Here is a 19,589-nt window from a genome sequence, read left to right as displayed (position 1 = left end):
AGCAGTAAAAATATTTGTATATTTTTACAATCTTGGATAGGTAAGCCATTAATATGTATAGCACTGATAAAAGGCAATTTTTAATAAAATGAAATATTAATGAAAAATAATTGCAAATTAAAATCATCTAAATAAGATATTTAATTGCATAGAATGTAAAAGAGAAAGTTATCAATCACCTCACTATTAATAGCCAGATAAAAGAAAAAACATACAGTATATAAAAAGATAACAGTCCTGAGAAAAAAATACAAATTATAAAATGTTTGGCTCACATTCAAATGAAATTGAAATGACTTATTTTAATTGTAGCTTACATTAATTTGCTCAAATTTTGTTATGGGTTAAATTCCTCTGGAAGAAATTTTATGTTTCTTTCATTTTTTATTTTTATTTTTTTTTGAGACGGAGTCTCGCTCTGTCACCCAGGCTGGAGTGCAGTGGCCGGATCTCAGCTCACTGCAAGCTCCGCCTCCCGGGTTCCCGCCAGTCTCCTGCCTCAGCCTCCCGAGTAGCTGGGACTACAGGCGCCTGCCACCTCGCCCGGCTAGTTTTTTGTATTTTTAGTAGAGACGGGGTTTCACCGTGTTAGCCAGGATGGTCTCGATCTCCTGACCTCGTGATCCGCCCGTCTCTGCCTCCCAAAGTGCTGGGATTACAGGCTTGAGCCACCGCGCCCGGCCTTGTTTCTTTCATTTTTATCATAAACCATAATTAAACATGATTTACAATTGTTAGTTCTTTTTTTTCTTTTCTTTTTTTTTGACGAGTCTTGCTCTGTCACCCAGTCTGGAGTGCAGTGGTGTAATCTCAGCTCACTGCAGCCTCTGCCTCCCAGGTTCAAGCGATTCTCCTGCCTCAGCCTCCTGAGTAGCTGGGACTACAGTCATGCACCGCCACACAAAGCTAATTTTTTTATTTTTAGTAGAGACGGGGTTTTATCATGTTGGCCAGGCTGGTCTTGAACTCCTGACCTCAGGTTATCTGCCCACCTCAGCCTCCCAAAGTGCTGGGATTACAGGCGTGAGCCACTGCACCCAGCATGGTAGTTCTTTAAAGTAAGCTAAACACTTAAAGATGTCAAAATTCTGAGTACAGAATATTCACAGACTTGTATTTATACAGGTCTAGTTTTATCACTCACTTTTACCTCAATAGGATTTAAAGAATCTCTGATTCACCCACCTTGGCCTCCCAAAGTGCTGGGATTACAAGAGCGAACCACTACATCTGGCTGAAAATTACACATTCTGATGTGGAAATATACAGAACAGTGAACTATGCACACTGTGGAAATATACAGAACAGTGAAAATTTTTTAAGAATTTAGTTTGGGGCCGGGCGCGGTGGCTCAAGCCTGTAATCCCAGCACTTTGGGAGGCCAAGATGGGCGGATCATGAGGTCAGGAGATCGAGACCATCCTGGCGAACACGGTGAAACCCCGTCTCTACTAAAAAAATACAAAAAACTAGCCGGGCGAGGTGGCGGACGCCTGTAATCCCAGCTACTCGGGAGGCTGAGGCAGGAGAATGGCGTAAATCCGGGAGGCACAGCTTGCAGTGAGCTGAGATCTGGCCACTGCACTCCAGCCTGGGCAACAGAGCGAGACTCCGTCTCAAAAAAAAAAAAAAAAGAATTTAGTTTGAAATACAGATATGCAGGATGTTGCAAATGTAGGAGTAGGGTCAGGAGCAAGAGCAAAGTTGGAGGTACCACATACTTTCAAACAACCAGATCTCATGAGAACTCACTATCGTGAGGACAGCACCAAAAGGATGGTGCTAAACCATTCAGGGGAAACCACCCTCATGAGCCAATCACCTCCTGCCAGGCCCCACCTCCAACATTGGAGATTACATTTTTTGGGCAGGACAGATATCCACACCGTATCAATAGTACAGAATACCTTTCACCTACTTTCCCCAGTAGTAACATCTTATATAACCTTAGTACATCATCAAAACCAGGACTGCGACATTGGTTCAATCCTCAGACCTCTTTCAGACCTCACCATTTTATACACTCATTGTGTGTGTGTAGTTCTATGTATTTTTTTTTTTTTTTTTGAGACAGAGTCTCTCTCGGTCACCCAGGCTGGAATGCCATGGGGCGATCTTGGCTCACTGTAACCTGCACCTCCCGAGTTCAAGTGATTCTCCTGCCTCAGCCTCCTGCGTAGCTGGGACTACAAGTGCATGCCACCAGGCCCAGGCTGTTTTTTTGTTGTTGTTTTTTTTTTTGAGACAGAGTCTCACTCTGTCACCCAGGCTGGAGTGCAGTGGCACGATCTCGGCTCACTGCAAGCTCCGTCTCCCAGGTTCACGCCATTCTCCTGCCTCAGCCTCCTGAGTAGCTGGGACTACAGGGGCCCACCACCACACCCAGCTAATTTTTTGTATGGGCAATAATTCAAATTCAGATTATGCCAAAACTGGAAAGACAGCTGTATTTTTCCATTATACTGTTGTCTCTGAGGCATACAAATAATATGACACCTCCCTCTCCCTCCAAAGGTGTTTACTCTGTAAAGCTGGCAGGGCCCAATTCTGTTTTTGAACCACCTTAAAGAGTGAATCAAATGCCAAGATAAAGGTAGCTTAAATAATAATGCCTTTATTATTGTAAAAAACAAAGCAATGTGAGGCAAGCAGTTCCAAAGTTGGTGACTTAGAGGCTAGAAAAAATCCATGGAGGTGTCACATGAAACCAACATGTCTTGAAAAAAAAAAAAAAAAAAAAAAAGTCCTTCTTGGCAAGCTGCCAACAACACTCGTATTGGGTTCTCTGGCACAAAGCTGGGTCAAGTTCATGCCCTAACTTGTCAGAGAGGACGACTCAGACTATTCATGATCTCTTCTAGCAAATGGGGAGAAACAGAGGTCTGCTTCCTTCAGCAGGTTCAGGAGGTAAATGATGCAGATTATGTGGACCTCACAGGCGGTAGACGTGATACGGCTTCTGCCTCAGAAACTGTCAGTGACATAAATGGCAAGAGCCATATATGGCAGGTGAGAAAGTCTAACACTTTCTAAATGGCAGGTTAGAAAGTGTAACACATACCTGGAACTTAAGGGGAATCTGCCTACTGTATATCCTTAGATGGGGCTTCCAGTTCAGGTACTGGTCTCTCTCACAGGTGTACTCCTTCAGTATAATTACACTAAAAGGAAATTGCATATTCTCAGTACAGTTAAGGCTTTGCTCCAGTGTGAACTCTCTGGTGTTGAATGAGGACAGATTTGCAGCCAAAGGACTTCCCACATTCACTGCACTGATAAGGCCTTTTTCCAGTGTGAACTCTCCGGTGTTGAATGAGGCTAGAACTTTGGCTAAAGGATTTCCCACATTCACTGCACTCATAAGGCCTTTCTCCAGTGTGAACTCTCAGGTGTTTAATGAGGTTAGATTTACAGCTAAAGGATTTGCTACATTCACTGCACTCAACAGGCCTTTCTCCAGTGTGAACTCTCTGGTGGTTCTTGAGGTTGGAGCTATGGCTAAAGGATTTCCCACATTCCCCACACACATAAGGCCTTTCCCCTGTGTGGACTTTCCGGTGTGAACTGAAGCTGGAGCTTTGCTTAAATGATTTCCCACATTTACTGCACTCATAGGGTCTTTCTCCAGTGTGAAGTCTCCGGTGGTGAATGAGGCTGGAGCTTCGGCTAAAGGATTTTCCACATTCATTGCACTCATGAGGTCTTTCTCCAGTGTGAACTCTCTGGTGGTAAATGAGGCTGAAGTTTTGGCTAAAAGATTTCCCACATTCACTGCATTCATAAGGCCTTTCTCCAGTGTGAACTCTGCGATGCTGCATGAGGTTGGACCTTTGGCTAAAAGATTTCCCACATTCGCTGCATTCATAAGGCCTTTCTCCAGTGTGAACTTTCCTATGGCTATTGAGGCTGTAGATCTGACTAAAGGATTTCCCACATTCAGGGCACACATAAGGCCTTTCTCCAGTATGAACTCTCTGATGTATAATGAAACTGGAGTAGTAGGTAAAGAATTTTCCACATTCATTGCACTCATAAGGCCTTTCTTCACTGTGGACTTTCTGGTGCTGAATGAGGTTACATCTTCGCGTACATGCTTTCCCACATTTGCTGCACTCAAAAAGCCCTTCTCTAGTGAGGATTCTCTGGTCCTGAACAAGTGTGTCTGTGTGGCTAAAGGCTTTACTGCATTTTCCCCAGTGGCGATGCCTTTTTCCACTGTAAAAGGCCACCACACACTTGTTACTGTTATTTGGCTTCTCCCCTGTTTGAGTGGCCTCTTGATGGAGAAACCTCATGTTGGCCAGGAAGTCTTTCCTGATCTCCCTGCAGGTGAAGGGCTTCTCTGACACATGGACTGTGCAGCTCTTTGTAAATGAGGCTGTGTCCACATAACTTGTGAAAGGTGCCTCTTTAATGTGCTGCCTCTGGTGCTGTTGAAGATTTGCATTGATGTAGAATTGTTTTCCATATGTGCGTAGTTTCTGCCCACAGTTTGTTCCTTGGTGTTCAGCCAAGTTCAAAATATCTCTCAAGACCAGGCCACATATTTCACAGCAGTAGGCATTCTGGGAAGATGAACCTTCTTTGGAAGTCTTGAACTGTGGCACTCCTTCTACAGAAATTCTCTGTTCAGAAGGTGTTTCCTCATGTTCCACTCCATGCCAACAACCTAAAAGTAAAGAGGTCATCATAAAGTACATGTCACCTTTATTAGGAGGAGGCAATGCAATCGCAAATGCACATCAGTTATAGCAAAGAACCAGTATATGGGCCTGTATTCAGGAAAAGTGAGTCGGGGGTCAGGTTGAGGAAGCACCTGTTGTGCATTACTGGTCCCTAAGGTTATGGAATAGGGTGGGCCCTCCCAGGTACAGTACACAAGGCTAAGGTATGGCCCAGGACTAAGAGGCATGTTCTACAATTAATTCCTCTGATAACAGCTTTTAGCAGGATCGTATCTGCTGGTGACAAGTGATGCTGTGAAGTGTAGGTCTAGGCCCAGGAAAATCTCACTGGAACAGTAACTAGTGTTTAGGGACTATTAAGGGAGATATGCACACTTCAGGACAAAATAATACTAGAGAATGCTACAGAGGGAACAGTGTAAAGAACAGATGGGATAAGGAGTCCAGAGAGGTGAGGATTAGTGTTAGCTAGAAGTCAAAATAAAAATGACAAGTAGGAAAAATAACAAGTTTGTAAACTGTTAAGAATGAAGAGGGGAAGGTCAAAGTGAAGTGTCTCGGGCAATGGCATCAAGACAAGTCAAACAGGACAGGTTCTTGGTGCAATTTAAACACAGACCTGATGACAAGCCTTTTCCCAAGTGCCATTCATGTAGGCCAGGCCCTCTCTGATCCCATCTTGCTGAGGCTGGAGTCATGAACATCCTGTGAAGAACAGAGGACACTTTCCCTAGTCCTAGTTGAGCAACTACATGAGACCAGGATGATGTAAGTCCTAAGGGAAAGACAGGACACGTGAGCAACTAACACTGGCCCAGAAGAACTGGGCACAAAAAAGAACAAGAAAAGTTAAAGAAGTCTGTATAAATTCAAGTTAGTGTTGTAACTTTAGGATGTTAAATGTAATTCCCATGGTAACTATTTTTTAAAAAGAGCTACATTAAGTATACAAAGAGCTGGGCGTGGTGGCTCCCGCCTGTAATCCCAGCACTTTGGGAGGCTGAGGTTGGTGGATCAACTGAGGTCAGGAGTTTGGGACCAGCATGGCCAACATGATGAAACCCTGTCTCTACTAAAAATACAAAAATTAGCTGGGTGTGGTGGTGTGTGTTTGTAATCCCAGGAGGGATTACTCAGGAGGGTGAGGCAGGAGAATCGCTTGAACATGGGAGGCAGAGGTTGCAGTGAGCCAAGATCGCCCCACTGCACTCCAGCCTGGGCGACAGAGCGAGACTCCATTAAAAGAAAGAAAGAAAGAAAGAAAAAGTACACAAAGGAAATGACAAGGAATTAAAAAGTTTCACTACCAAAAAAAAAAAAAAAGTGAGCCAAACACAAAAGAAGCAGTAATGTAGGCAATTAGGATCAAAAAAGCTATAAGGCTATTAAGACATGGGGAAAACAAAGAGCAAAATGATAGAAGTCAGCCCTTCCTTATCAGTGATTACCTTAAACGTAAATGCCTTAAACTCTCCAAACTTTTAGCTTAAACTCTGCCAAAAGACAAAGATTGGCAGAATGGGTTAAAATGAAAACAACCCATGATCCAACTTTATGATGTCTACAGGAGATTCGCTTTAGATCCAAAGATATAAATAAGGTGGAAGTGACAGGCTACAAAAAGATATTCCATGCAAATAGCAAGCAAAAAAGAGTAAGAATGGCTACACTAATATCATACAATAGAGACTTTAAATCAAAAATGGTAACAAGATATATAAAAGGATATTATATACTAATAAAAGGTCAATAGAGCAAGAGGATATAACATTTATAAACACTTATGCACCTAATAATAGACCATCAAAACACATGAGGCAAAAATTGACAGAACTGAAGGGAGAAATGGATGGTTCTACAATAACAGTTAAATGCAGCAATACCTGACTCTCAGCAGTGGACAGAAGAATCAGAGAGAAGTGAGAAAACAGAGGACCTAAACAACCAACTAGCTCTAACAAATATATAAAGAGCATTCTACCCAACAACAACAGAATACACATTCCCTTCATGTGTACCTAGAACATTCTCCAGGACAGACCATAAATTAAGCCTCATTTGATTTAGAAAGACACATATCATACAAAGTATCTTCTCCAACCACAGTGGGATGAGGTTGGGAACTCTTAATAGAAGGAAACTAAAAAATTTACAAATCTGTAGAAATTAATACAATATTGAACAACCAATGGGGCCATGAAGAAATCAGAAGGGAAATAAATTGGAGATACAGTAAAAGCAGTACTAAAGGGGAAACTTATAGCTATAAACATTAAAAAGATGAAAGATCTCAACTCAACAATCTATTTTTACAATTTAAGGGATTATAAAAAGAGGAACAAACTAAAACCAAAGCTGGCAGGAAAAAAATAATAAAGACTAAAGCCTAGATAAATAAAATACAGAAGAGAAAGACAATAGAAAAAAAATCAACAAAACCAAAAGGTGTTTCTTTGAAAAGGTTATCAAAATTGACAAACCTGGCCTGGTGCAGTGGCTCATGCCTGTAATTCTAGCACTTTGGGAGGCCGAGGCAGCAGGTGGATCACCTGAGGTCAGGAGTTCAAGAACAGCCTGGCCAATGTGGTGAAACCCTGTCTCTATTAAAAATACAAAAATTAGCCAGGTGTGGTGGCATGTTCCTGTAACCCCAGCTACTCGGGAGGTCAAGGCAGGAGAATTGCTTGAATCCAGGAAGTGGAAGTTGCAGTGAGCCAAGATCACACCACTGCACTCTAGCCTGGGTGTCAGAGCAAGACTCCATCTCAGAAAAAAAAAAAAGACAAACCTTAAAGAAAAGCCCTTGACTTGATGGCTTCACAGATGAATTCTACCAATCATTTAATTAAGAACAAATACTTATCCTTTTCAAATTCTCTCAAAAAACTGTAGCGTACACACTTCTAAACTCATTCTATATGGCCAGCATTACCCTGATTCCAAATGACGCAAAGATTGTGTAAGAAAATAAAACTACAGACCAATATCCTTGATTATTAACGCAAAAACCATCAACCAAATATTAGCAAACTGAATTCAACAGCACATTAAAAGGATTATGCACTACTACCAGATAGAATTTATTTGTGGAACGCAAGGATGGTTCAACAAACAAAAACTGATCAAAGTGGTGGCTTGTACCTGTAATCCCAGCTACTTGGGAGGCTGAGGCAGGAGGATCACTTGAGGCCAGGAGCTTAAGACCAGCCTGTGTGACATAGCAAGACCCCATCTCTAAAAAAATTAAAACAATCATCTCAGCTGATGCACTAAACGCATTAGACAATATGCAACACTTCTTCGTGGGAAAACACACAGTAAACCAGGAATAGGGGGAAATTACCTAAACATAATAAAATCCATATGCAAAAAAACAAAAAACAAAAAACCCACAGCTAAAATTATACTCGACAATGAAAGACTGAAAGATTTTCCCCTAAGATTAACAACAAGATAAGGATGCCTACTTTTAGCCCTTCTGTTCAATGTAGCAATTAGGCAAGAAAAAGAAAGAAAAGGGACTAAAATGGGAAAAGAAGAGTAAAATTATCCCCGCTCACAGATGATATACATGGAATAACATAAAGATTCCACGAAAAAACTGTTACAACTAATAAGCAAATTCAGCAAATAGAAGAATACAAATACAACATGCCAAAATCAGTTACGCTTCTATACACTAATGACGAACAATTTGAAAAGTAAACAATTCCACTTATATCAAAAAGAATAAAACATTAAAGATTAACTTAACAAGTAAAAGCCTTGTACACTAGAAACTACAAAATATTGCCAAAATGAATTAAATAAAACATTAATAAAAGAAAATATATCACATGCCTGTTCATGGATTAGAGGGCTCAATATTGTTAAGATGTCTATACTAGACAAAGTAATCTATAGAAAGCGTGATACCTATCAAAATCGAAATGATGTTATTTTGCAGAAATAAAAAAATCCATCCTAAAATTCATTTGAAATATTAAGAGACACAGAATAGCTAAAACAATTTTGAAAAGGATGAAAGTTGCAAGACTCACACTTTGTAATTTCTTTCTTTCTTTTTTTTTTTTTTTCTGAGGCGGAGTCTCGCTCTGTCGCCCGGACTGGAGTGCAGTGGCTGGATCTCAGCTCACTGCAAGCTCCGCCCCCCGGGTTTCCGCCATTCTCCTGCCTCAGCCTCCCGAGTAGCTGGGACTACAGGCGCCCGCCACCTCGCCCGGCTAGTTTTTGTATTTTTAGTAGAGACGGGGTTTCACCGTATTAGCCAGGATGGTCTCGATCTCCTGACCTCGTGATCCACCCGTCTCGGCCTCCCAAAGTGCTGGGATTACAGGCTTGAGCCACCGCACCCGGCCTGTAATTTCAAAACTTACTGCAAGGCTATAGAAATTAAAACTATGGTACTCTCATAAAGACATATAGATCAATGGACTAGAAGAGACCCCAGAAATAAACCCTCAAATATCTGGCCAAATGATTTTTGACCAGGAGAAAGAAGACAAATTTTCAACACATGATGCTAGGAAAACTGGATATCTACATGTGAAAAGAATGAAGTTGGTCCCTTACCTGACACCACATATAAAAATTAATTCAAAACAGATCAAAGATCTGAATGTAAGCACTAAAACTATAAAACTCTTAAAACAAGGAAAAAGCTTCATGACACTGGACTTGTTAATGATTCCTTGGATATGATATAAAAAGCATAGACAATAAAAGTAAAACAGTAAAACTGAATTCATCAAAATGAGAAACTTGTACATCAAAGGATCCTATCAACACACTAAAAACGTAGCCCACAAAATAAGAGAAAACATTTGCAAATCACGTATCTGATAAGGGAGTATCTAGAACACACAGATAACTCTTAAAGCTCAATAAAAAATTATATTTAACACTTTTAATTACAATTAATAAAACCCAACTTAAAAATAGGCAAAGGACTTGAATAAAAACATCATTTGAAGATATACAAATAGCCAATCAGCACATGAACAGATGCTCAGTATCAGTAATCTGCAAATCACAACCACAACAAGATATCACCTCACACCAATCTGGATGACTTATCAAAAAAAATCAGAAAATAACAAGTGATGGTGAGGGTGTGAAGAAACTGGAACCTTTGTCTGCTGCTTGTGGGAATGTAAAATGGTGCAGCTGCTATGAAAAACAATTTTGGTGGTTCCTTAAAAATTAAAAATAATTACCCTATGATCCAGAAATTCTGCTTTTGGGCCAATACCCAAAAGAATTGAAAGCAAGAACACAAATATGTATCTGAACACCCATGTTCACAGTAACATTATTCACAACAGCCAGAAGGTGAAAACAACCTGTGTCCACTGATGAAGGAATGGATAAACTAATACATACAAAAGAATATTATTCAGCTGGGCGCGGTGGCTCAAGCCTGTAATCCCAGCACTTTGGGAGGCCGAGACGGGCGGATCACGAGATCAGGAGATAGAGACCATCCTGGCTAACACAGTGAAACCCCGTCTCTACTAAAAAATACAAAAAACTAGCCGGGCGTGGTGGCGGGCGCCTGTAGTCCCAGCTACTCGGGAGGCTGAGGCAGGAGAATGGCGTAAACCCGGGAGGCGGAGCTTGCAGTGAGCTGAGATCCGGCCACTGCACTCCAGCCTGGGCGACAGAGCGAGACTCCGTCTCAAAAAAAAAAAAAAAAAAAAAAAAAAAAAAAAAAAGAAAAAAAGAATATTATTCAGCCTTAAAAAGAAGCAATTCTGGCCGGGCGCGGTGGCTCAAGCCTGTAATCCCAGCACTTTGGGAGGCCGAGACGGGTGGATCACGAGGTCAGGAGATCGAGACCATCCTGGCTAACACGGTGAAACCCCGTCTCTACTAAAAATACAAAAACTAGCCGGGCGAGGTGGCGGGCGCCTGTAGTCCCAGCTACTCGGGAGGCTGAGGCAGGAGAATGGCGTAAACCCGGGAGGCGGAGCTTGCAGTGAGCTGAGATCCGGCCACTGCACTCCACCCTGGGCGACAGAGTGAGACTCCGCCTGAAAAAAAAAAAAAAAAAAAAAAAAAAGAAGCAATTCTGATACATATTACAACATGGATGAACCTTGAAGATATTATGCTAAGTGAAGTAAGCCAGACAGAAAAGAACAAATATTGTGTGAATCCACTCATATGAGGTACTTACAGTAGACAAACTCATACCGACCAAAAGCAAAATGGTGGTTGCCAGGGGATGGGAAGAGTTACTGTTTAATGAGTACAAAGTTTCAGTTTTATAAGATGAAAAAGTAGTATAGAAGGATGGTGGTGATAGTTGTACAACAATGTGAATGTGCTAAATGCTTCTGAACTATATACTTGAAAATGATTAAAATAGTGAAGTTTGTTATACATATTTTACAATTAAAAACAAACAAAGAAGAACACCTTGGAGGAGGTTTTCATAAGAACAGTCTGTGTAGTGTCTCCGTGGCGCAATTTGTTAGAGCATTCTGCTGTTAATGGAAAGGTTGGTACTTCAAGAACAGTTTGTGTAAATAGTGACAATGTCAGTGACTGCATTTCATGTCACAGTCAAGCACAAATAAATGTCGGGTACATGAAGGGAGGGAAAACTGGATGCCATAGATCTAGAAAGTTACCAGACAGGGAGAAGGCAAGTCAGGTGGGATCTATTAGGCTTACTGTAAGACTTGGATGAGGATTGATCCCAAATCCTTACCCAAGATGCTTTTGGGCTGGGATGATAAGGGAAGTAGGTTTGCACTCAGTCTACAACATCTACCCAGGGAACTGGGGAAGGAGGCAGTGCCTATGGTCCAGATATGAGGACAGAGCTGCTCCTGAGGAAAAGGAGAAACACAGCCTAGTACAGGGTACAAGGGTGAGTATGAGGGCCTTACCCAGGGAGGACGTAAGTGCAAAGTTCTCTAGCATCACATCGAAGTACAGGCGTTTCTGAGCCTCATCAAGGAGATCCCATTCCTCCCAGGAGAAGTACACGGCCACATCTTCAAAGGTCACACTTCCCTAGCATAATAGTGATTGATGAAACCATGAACAGTCTCACTTTGGAAGACTCAAAATCCATGTCCCCATACATTCTCCTCCCAAGCTCCACAAGTCAGAAGAGACACCAGACCTTGGTGTCATTGATCCCTGCTGTCTCTTCACGTTCCCATTAGTCACTGTGTTCATTCTGTTTTCCACTCTGTATCCTGTCAACACTCGGGTTAGATAAATCTCCCTCCTCTGATCCCAAACTCCAACTTCCTCACAATAGATGCCAAACTTTACAGAAATGAGGGAAATCTGCAGTTCCCTGAACCAGTTCAGACTCACCCCCAAGGAGTTCCAAAAGCTGGTACCGGCTATCATAAACTTTCACCCCTTTACATTGGCTGCTCCAAATGGAAACATTGGCCTGGACTTAGCACCCTGAGCTCAGGGATTCTCTAGAGTTCTCAAACCAACAGCTGAGAGAATGGTAGGTGAGTCCCATTACACCCCAAATCTAAAGAAATTATCTGTGTGGGGAGGGAGGAGGGACATTCCAGACCAGTGAGGGGCTGAGATACCTCCACTTACCTGTGCAAGCTTGAAAAGTACCTCTGTAGCTATGGGAACCTGTGGAAAGACGCAGGCCTCAGAGGAATGTGAACATGGTAGTGCTCCATGGGCACAGGCCTTCTCTGTACCCTTGCCTCGGCCGGGAGCCACGTAACTTTGGGTCGACAGTCTAACCTGTGCGCCTCAGTCCTTAGTGCTGCCTCTCACCAATTGTGTGGCCTTGGAAAAATATTCAACCTCCCTCTGCCTCAACGTCCTCATCCATCTCTAAAGTCTTTTCTTCCACTGAACAGCCTGCAGAGGATTTTTCAAATCCTAACTCAGATGGTGTCTCTCGTTTAAGCTCTCTATGGCTCCCACGGCCCTAAGAATAAAGGTAGATCTCTCTCAAACTTTGTTCCCTGCAGTAACAATGTGGAGCCCAGCTTCCTGAATGCCCCCTTCTCGGTCGCCCATCCAAGCTCTGCAAGCGCCGGTCCTGTCCCTTGTCCCCCTGCCCACCACATCGGATGTCAGAAACAGGGGCCCCACCCACGAGCCTCAGTGTCCCCGACCCTGTGCTACAGAAACGTGAGCTGGTGCCCCTCACTTGGGATTTAAGAATCTCGGCCGGGGGAGGTCCGGAGATCGCAGCGCTCACCGGAGCCGGGTCCCTCAGTGCGGTCGCCATCCGAGTCTGTGGGCGGAGCTGGACCGGGAGCTGCTGGCGACCGGGGGGAACACGAGCACCGCTATCCCCAGGCAGGCCTCGCAGGCGGCTCTGCCCCCGACTCTCAGACCCGACTCTCGCGCCTTCACGGTCCGTCACTTCGATTCCAAAGAGGCACACCAAGGAGGCTAACGGTTAGAACTGACCGGAGGGCACCCAAAATGACCGCTGCGAAGACGCCAGAAGTCCCGCCCTGAGGGGCACGCCCACACGGAAATGCCCCTATCTTGGATTTTCATTGGATCAAAGTACTGCCGCTCGACGCAAAGCTTTCTGGGAAATGTAGTCTCGCCAAGGCTACGGCGGACGGCGCCTTGTGTGCAGACTGCTGGGAGCGCTAGGAAACTGAGTCTGCCGCCCTCCAGGGCGACTGAGGGGCTTCGGTGTTTGAGGTCTTAAGTAGGTTGACACTTGAACAACACAGGGTTCAGCTGTGCGGATCCATTTACACGTAGGCTTTTTTTTCCCCCAATAAACGTTACTTCGAGTGTGCTCCTTTAGCTCCCCCACCTCTTGCCGCAGAGACAAGACCAGCCCCTCCTCATTTTCTTGCCCAGCGTGAAGAACACAAGGATGAAGACCTTTATGATGATACACTTCCACTTAATGATTAGTAAATGTATTTTCCCTTCCGTATTATTTTATTTTCCTTTTTTTATTGGGTGAAATGTCAATGAGCCTCTTATAATTTTCCTGATACCCTTTCTCTAGTCTGTTTTAGTATAAGTATAGTTCTTACACTAAAATATACATAATGCATATATCAAACAAAATGTGTAATCATATATATATGTGTTATGCATATATAATACAAAATGTGTTAATCGATTGGGAGTTTATGTAATTCATAAGGCTTCTGGGCAACTTCATAAGGCTTCCGGGCAACAGTCGGCTATTAGTAGTTAAGGTCTAGGGGAGTCAAAAGTAATACGAGGATTTTCAGTTCCGCGAGGGTCGATGTCAGCTGTATATCAGTCTCTAGTGTAGAGGATCACTTCAGTATTTAGACATCATTTCAGATTCCATGCAGCCCACCCCAGCAGATCTCCACTGGTAGCTGGAAGTGAAAAAACGTTATCTTATTGCTCTTCAAATGCATACAGCCTGAAGTGTTAAAGTTACTTTTTGTAGGTTTTGTCAGGGACAAAAGACGCCAGACAGGGCTATGACGGGAAGATAGTGGAGGGATAGTGGGCAGCCCTGAATCCAATGGACAAGGAAAGTTCCCTGCTTCTGGTGCCCCCAGAAAACGCTCTCCTGTCTGCAAAGTCAGTTTTGTTCACAAAACGTGAAGCTTTAATACATGAATGTTCATTTTCCTTGTATAATCAAAACATTTATTTATTTATTTATTTTTTGAGACAGGGTCTCATTCTGTTGTCCAGGCTGGAGTACAGTGGAACAATCATAGCTCATTGCAACCTTGACCTCCTGGGCTCAAGTGATCCTCTGGCCTCAGCCTCTTGAGTAGCTGGGACTACAAGCACACCACCACACCTGGCTAATTGAAAAAATTATTGTAGAGGCCGGGCGCGGTGGCTCAAGCCTGTAATCCCAGCACTTTGGGAGGCCGAGACGGGCGGATCACGAGGTCAGGAGATCGAGACCATCCTGGCTAATACGGTGAACCCCTGTCTCTACTTAAAAAAAAATACAAAAAACTAGCCGGGCGACGAGGCGGGCGCCTGTAGTCCCAGCTACTCGGGAGGCTGAGACAGGAGAATGGCGTAAACCCGGGAGGCGGAGCTTGCAGTGAGCTGAGATCCGGCCACTGCACTCCAGCCTGGGTGGCAGAGCAAGACTCCGTCTCAAAAAAAAAAAAAAAAAAGAAAAAATTATTGTAGGAATGGGGGTCTCCCTATAGGGCCCAGGCTAGTCTCAAACTCCTAGGGCCATGCAATCTTCTTGCCTCAGCCTCCCAAACTGCTGAGAGTACAAGCGTGAGTCACCATGCCCAGCCAAAAGTTTTTAATGCATAAAATATCAAATTATGATCATTATTTTAAACAGGGCCTCACTCTGTCACCCAGAAAGTTTATATTATTTTAAGGTACATATATGCACATTGTTAAATGTACACATATACATTTTATATATACTAGATCAAATTTTACATTTCACAATAAAAGTCATCCTTTAGGACAAATTAATACCAATAAAATAAAATAAATTAAAATTAAAAATTGTAAAATGATTTTATCAAATATATAATGTATTTCTTTACACATTTACTACAAAAATTTGTAAGTGGAATGACTACTATTGTACATTTGGTTAGATCTCACAATGGGCTTGTCATTGTTTTTTTTTTTCGTTTTTTTTTTTTTTTGAGGCAGAGTCTGGCTCTGTCGCCCGGACTGGAGTGCAGTGGCCAGATCTCAGCTCACTGCAAGCTCCGCCTCCCGGGTTTATGCCATTCTCCTGCCTCAGCCTCCCGAGTAGCTGGGACTACAGGCGCCCGCCACCTCGCCCGGCTAGTTTTTGTATTTTTAGTAGAGATGGGGTTTCACCGTGTTAGCCAGGATGGTCTCGATCTCCTGACCTCGTGATCCGCCCGTCTCGGCCTCCCAAAGTGCTGGGATTACAGGCTTGAGCCACCGCGCCCGGCCGGGCTTGTCATTGTTTTTAGGAAAAAGGTTAGAGTTCTCGGCTGGGCTTATATTACAGAACCAACTATTACATATTGCTTCACCTCCTACCATGTATCTCCTCTACATCCCACACATGCTGGATTTCTTCAGATCCCTGAAAGCTGTGTGTGCATTCACATGCAGGGATCTTTCCAGGTTACTTTTTTCCTACCTGAGACTGCTGAATCCTATTATACTTTAAAAATTCATACTTTCAGGTAACCAACTGAAAAACTAGTGAAAAATGACACAACTCGCCAGCCACGGTGGCTCACGCTTGTAATCCCAGCACTTTGGGAGGCCGAGGTGGGCGAATCACCTGAGGTGAGGAGTTCAAGAACAGCCTGGCCAACATGGTGAAACCCCGTCTCTACTAAAAAATTCCAAAATTAGCTGGGGGTGGTGGCGGGCACCTGTAATCCCAGTTACTTGGGAAGCTGAGGCAGGAGAATCAGAGTCACTTGAACTTGGGAAGTGAAGGTTGCAGTGAGTCGAGATCGCGCCACTGCATTCCAGCCTAGGTGACAGAGCGAGACTCTGTCTCCAACAACAACAAAAAAAGGACACAACTCTTTCTGTCCAAATTCAATGTTTCCATCCATTGCACGTACTCAAAACTTCCCAGTACTCCTCATGAGGTAATGAAGCACAATTAGCTGAAGTAAGTTTTGTATAATCATATAAAATTTTCAGGGCTGGACTTGGTGGCTCACGCCTGTAATCCCAGCACTTTGGGAGGCTGAGGCGGGCAGATCACAAGGTCAAGAGATCAAGACTATCCTGGCCAACATGGTGAAACCCTGTCTCTACTAAAAAATACAAAAATTACCTGGGCGTGGTGGCGCATGCCTGTAGTCCCAGCTACTCGGGAGGCTGAGGCAGAAGAATTGCTTGAACCCAGGAGGTGGAGGTTGCAGTGAGCCGAGATCATGCCACAGCACTCCAGCCTAGTGACAGTGCAAGACTCCGTCTCAAAAGAAAAAAAGAAGAAACATCTTGATTAAAAACTGAAATGGGCAAAGACTTTAGGTTTAGATACCTCACCAGAGAAGATACACAGATGACAAATAAGTGTATGAAAAGATAATCCCTGTCATATGTCATCAGGGAAGCAAAAATTAAAACAGCAGTGAGATACCACTACACATCCATTAGAATGAACAACCTCTGACAACTGCAAATGATTGAGAAAATGTACAGCAACAGGAGCTCTCATTGCTGATGGAATGCAAAATTGTACAGCCACTTTGAAATGGAGTTTGGTGGTTTCTTACAAAACTAAACACACTTTTACCATACAATGTGGTAACCATATTTTTCAGAATTTATCCATATGAATGGAAAATTTATGTCCACACAAAAACCTGTACATGTTGGCATACCTTGGAAGCAACAAAAATGTCCTTCAGTAAGTGAATGGATTAGAAACTGTAGTATATCAAGACAATGGAACATTACTCAATGCTGAAGGTAAATGAATCATCAAGACATGAAAAAACATGGAGGTACCTTGTATGCATACCACTAAATGAAAGAAGCCAATCTGAAAAGGCAATATGCTGTATGATTCCAATTAATGACATTTGAGAAAAGGTAAAAGTATGAAAGAGCAAAAAGATTAGTGGTTGCTGGGGGTTTAGAAGGGTAGGAGGGATGAATTTGTGGGGCACAGTGGATTAGTAGGGCGATGAAACTATTTTATATAACACTTTAATAGTGGACATGTGTCATTGTACCTTTGTCCAAACACAGAATGTACAACACTAAGAGTGAACCCTAATGTAAAGTAGGGACTTTGGGTGATAATGATGTGTCAGTGTAGGTTTACAATTGTTACAAATGTGCCACTCCGGTTGGGGTTGGTGGTTGTGGGGGGGGCGGCTATGCATATGTAGGTGCAGGGAGTATATGGGTATCTCTTTACTTTTCCCTTAATTTTACTGCAAACCTAAAAGTGCTCTTAAAAACTTAGTAATAGGCCAGGCGCGGTGGCTCACGCCTGTAATCCCAGCACTTTGGGAGGCCGAGATGGGCGGATCACGAGGTCAGGAGATCAAGACCACCCTGGCTAATCCGGTGAAACCCCATCTCTACTAAAAGATACAAAAAATTAGCTGGGCGAGGTGGCGGGCGCCTGTAGTCCCAGCTACTCGGGAGGCCGAGGCAGGAGAATGGCGGGAACCCGGGAGGCGGAGGTTGCAGTGAGCTGAGATTGCGCCACTGCACTCCAGCCTGGGCGACAGAGCGAGACTCCGTCTCAAAAAAAAAAAAAAAAAACTTAGTAATAAAAAAGATTGTGTCAGCACCATAAGGTAGGGTGGGGAAAAAAAAGATTAAAAAAAAAAATTGTGGCTGCCTCAGAGGCATATTCTGCGTCCTCTTGAAAGATAGTTGGGGATCAAAATTTTCCCTGTAGGTGAAGCCACAAGTGGCATACCTTGTAAACCCTTTTATGTGGAGAAATTAAGTGTCCAAATAACAAGTATTTCACAGGATAGCAGTCAATGACCTGGTAGTGTCATCAAGGGCAAGGAAGAATATGTTTGAGAAGATAGTTGACAAGGAGGTCTGAGATAATGACATGTGAATGGATATACAGGCAATTGTGCACATTGGGGAGATTTTTTATGGTATAAAAACCATCACCAGTCACTCTTGAATTGTGCTTTGACCACATGATTTGTTTCACTTCCAGGCAAGCTCCTGCTTTTTACACACTGTACTGGCTGTTTCTTTTCCATATTTTCCCTGTGTTTACAAATCACTCTCTGCTCTGCTCTGCTTAAATACATGCTCAAATATTATCTCCACTACAAGGACAACCCTGACCTATTTCCTATAGAAATTCTACCTACTTCACATGTTGGTTATTACTTGGTGCTGATATTCTGATATTTTCCATAGAATCTGTCTCTTAATAACTTAGTGTATGTTTTCCAATATTTTCATTATTATTTCCAGACCACATCTCTCAATTTGAATAAAGACTACTTGAGAATACATTTCTTTGTAGGTTGTTCACTGCTGTAAATACAAATCTAGAAGAGCCTCTGAACCAGATAAGATGTTGAGTAGTGCTTTCCCTCAACTCTTCCACCTTTGTACTCTTACTGTCTTTTTACTCTTTCCTTCCAAGTTTGTTATTCGTCACCATTCATATGAATGAAAAAATGTCACACTTTGTAGAAATAAGAATTTAGGCTGGGTGCGGTGGTTCACACCTGTAATCCCAGCACTTTGGGAGGCTGAGGCCGGTAGATCACCTGAGGTCAGCAGTTCAAAAGCAGCCTGGCCAACATGGCGAAACTCTGTCTCTATTAAAAATACAAAAATTAGCCAGGCGTGGTGGTAGGCGCCTGTAATCCCAACTACTTGCGGGGCTGAGGCAGGAGAATTGTTTGAACCTGGGAGGCGGAGGTTGCAGTGAGCCGAGATTGCGCCATTGCAGTCCAGCCTGGGCAACAGAGTGAGACTCCATCTCAAAAAAAAAAAAAAAAAAAAAAAAAGAATTTCATGGGAGCCAAGATTCTAGCATAGCCAAGGGTTGAACTTACATGTTTCATGTCTTAGAACTGTTTCCTCTATTGACCTTTATTTTTTCTCATTTCACAGATAATTTTCTCTTTTAGGTATGATGTCATTCTAAATGGATAACTCCAGCAATTAATGTTAATAATTTTCTAACTTCAAAAAAATATTTTTTAGAGATTATCTCCAATCCTCTTGGAGACACTGTCACTGCAATTACAGGCAGAAGAATAAAATTACCATCATTTCCCAGCAAGGAGATGAGGTCATAGAATCCCAAACCTTATTCTCAGAGTTCAGATATTTCTACATAATGTCATATTCTTCAAAAAGTAGACTATATCTTGGAGAATCCAGTAAGAAATGTTATATAAAAAAATGTAATTTTGAGGTTTGGAATACAAATACTCAGAAGGAACATCCTACGAGGTACCCAGAAGCATAGACTACCTCATGCATTTGCTTTAGTGCCCC

General features: G+C 42.8%; 1 protein-coding gene across 6 annotated transcripts; it reads right to left on the bottom strand.

Annotated features, from left to right (window-relative positions):
* Positions 1-2,594: 2,594 nt before the first annotated feature.
* On the bottom strand, positions 2,595-16,479 carry ZNF211 (zinc finger protein 211). Of its 6 annotated transcripts, XM_033224639.1 has the most exons (6): positions 16,417-16,479; positions 12,889-14,014; positions 12,267-12,305; positions 11,582-11,708; positions 5,305-5,460; positions 2,595-4,669 (listed from the first exon to the last, which is right to left on the bottom strand). In XM_033224639.1, exons 2-6 carry the CDS (start codon positions 12,916-12,918, stop codon positions 3,192-3,194), a joined length of 1,830 nt encoding a protein of 609 aa, XP_033080530.1. In that variant the 5' UTR covers positions 12,919-14,014; positions 16,417-16,479; the 3' UTR covers positions 2,595-3,191. The 6 variants fall into 6 exon arrangements, with proteins under 6 accessions (XP_033080530.1, XP_033080533.1, XP_033080531.1 ...); XM_033224642.1 differs by lacking the exon at positions 5,305-5,460; XM_033224640.1 differs by lacking the exon at positions 12,267-12,305.
* Positions 16,480-19,589: the final 3,110 nt, after the last annotated feature.

Source organism: Trachypithecus francoisi, unplaced genomic scaffold (genome assembly GCF_009764315.1).
Source record: "Trachypithecus francoisi isolate TF-2019V2 unplaced genomic scaffold, Tfra_2.0 Lachesis_group12, whole genome shotgun sequence".
NCBI classification, from domain to species: Eukaryota; Metazoa; Chordata; class Mammalia; order Primates; family Cercopithecidae; genus Trachypithecus; species Trachypithecus francoisi.
The sequence above is the reverse complement of the archived record's forward strand: the minus strand, read 5'-3'. Positions and strand labels throughout refer to the sequence as shown.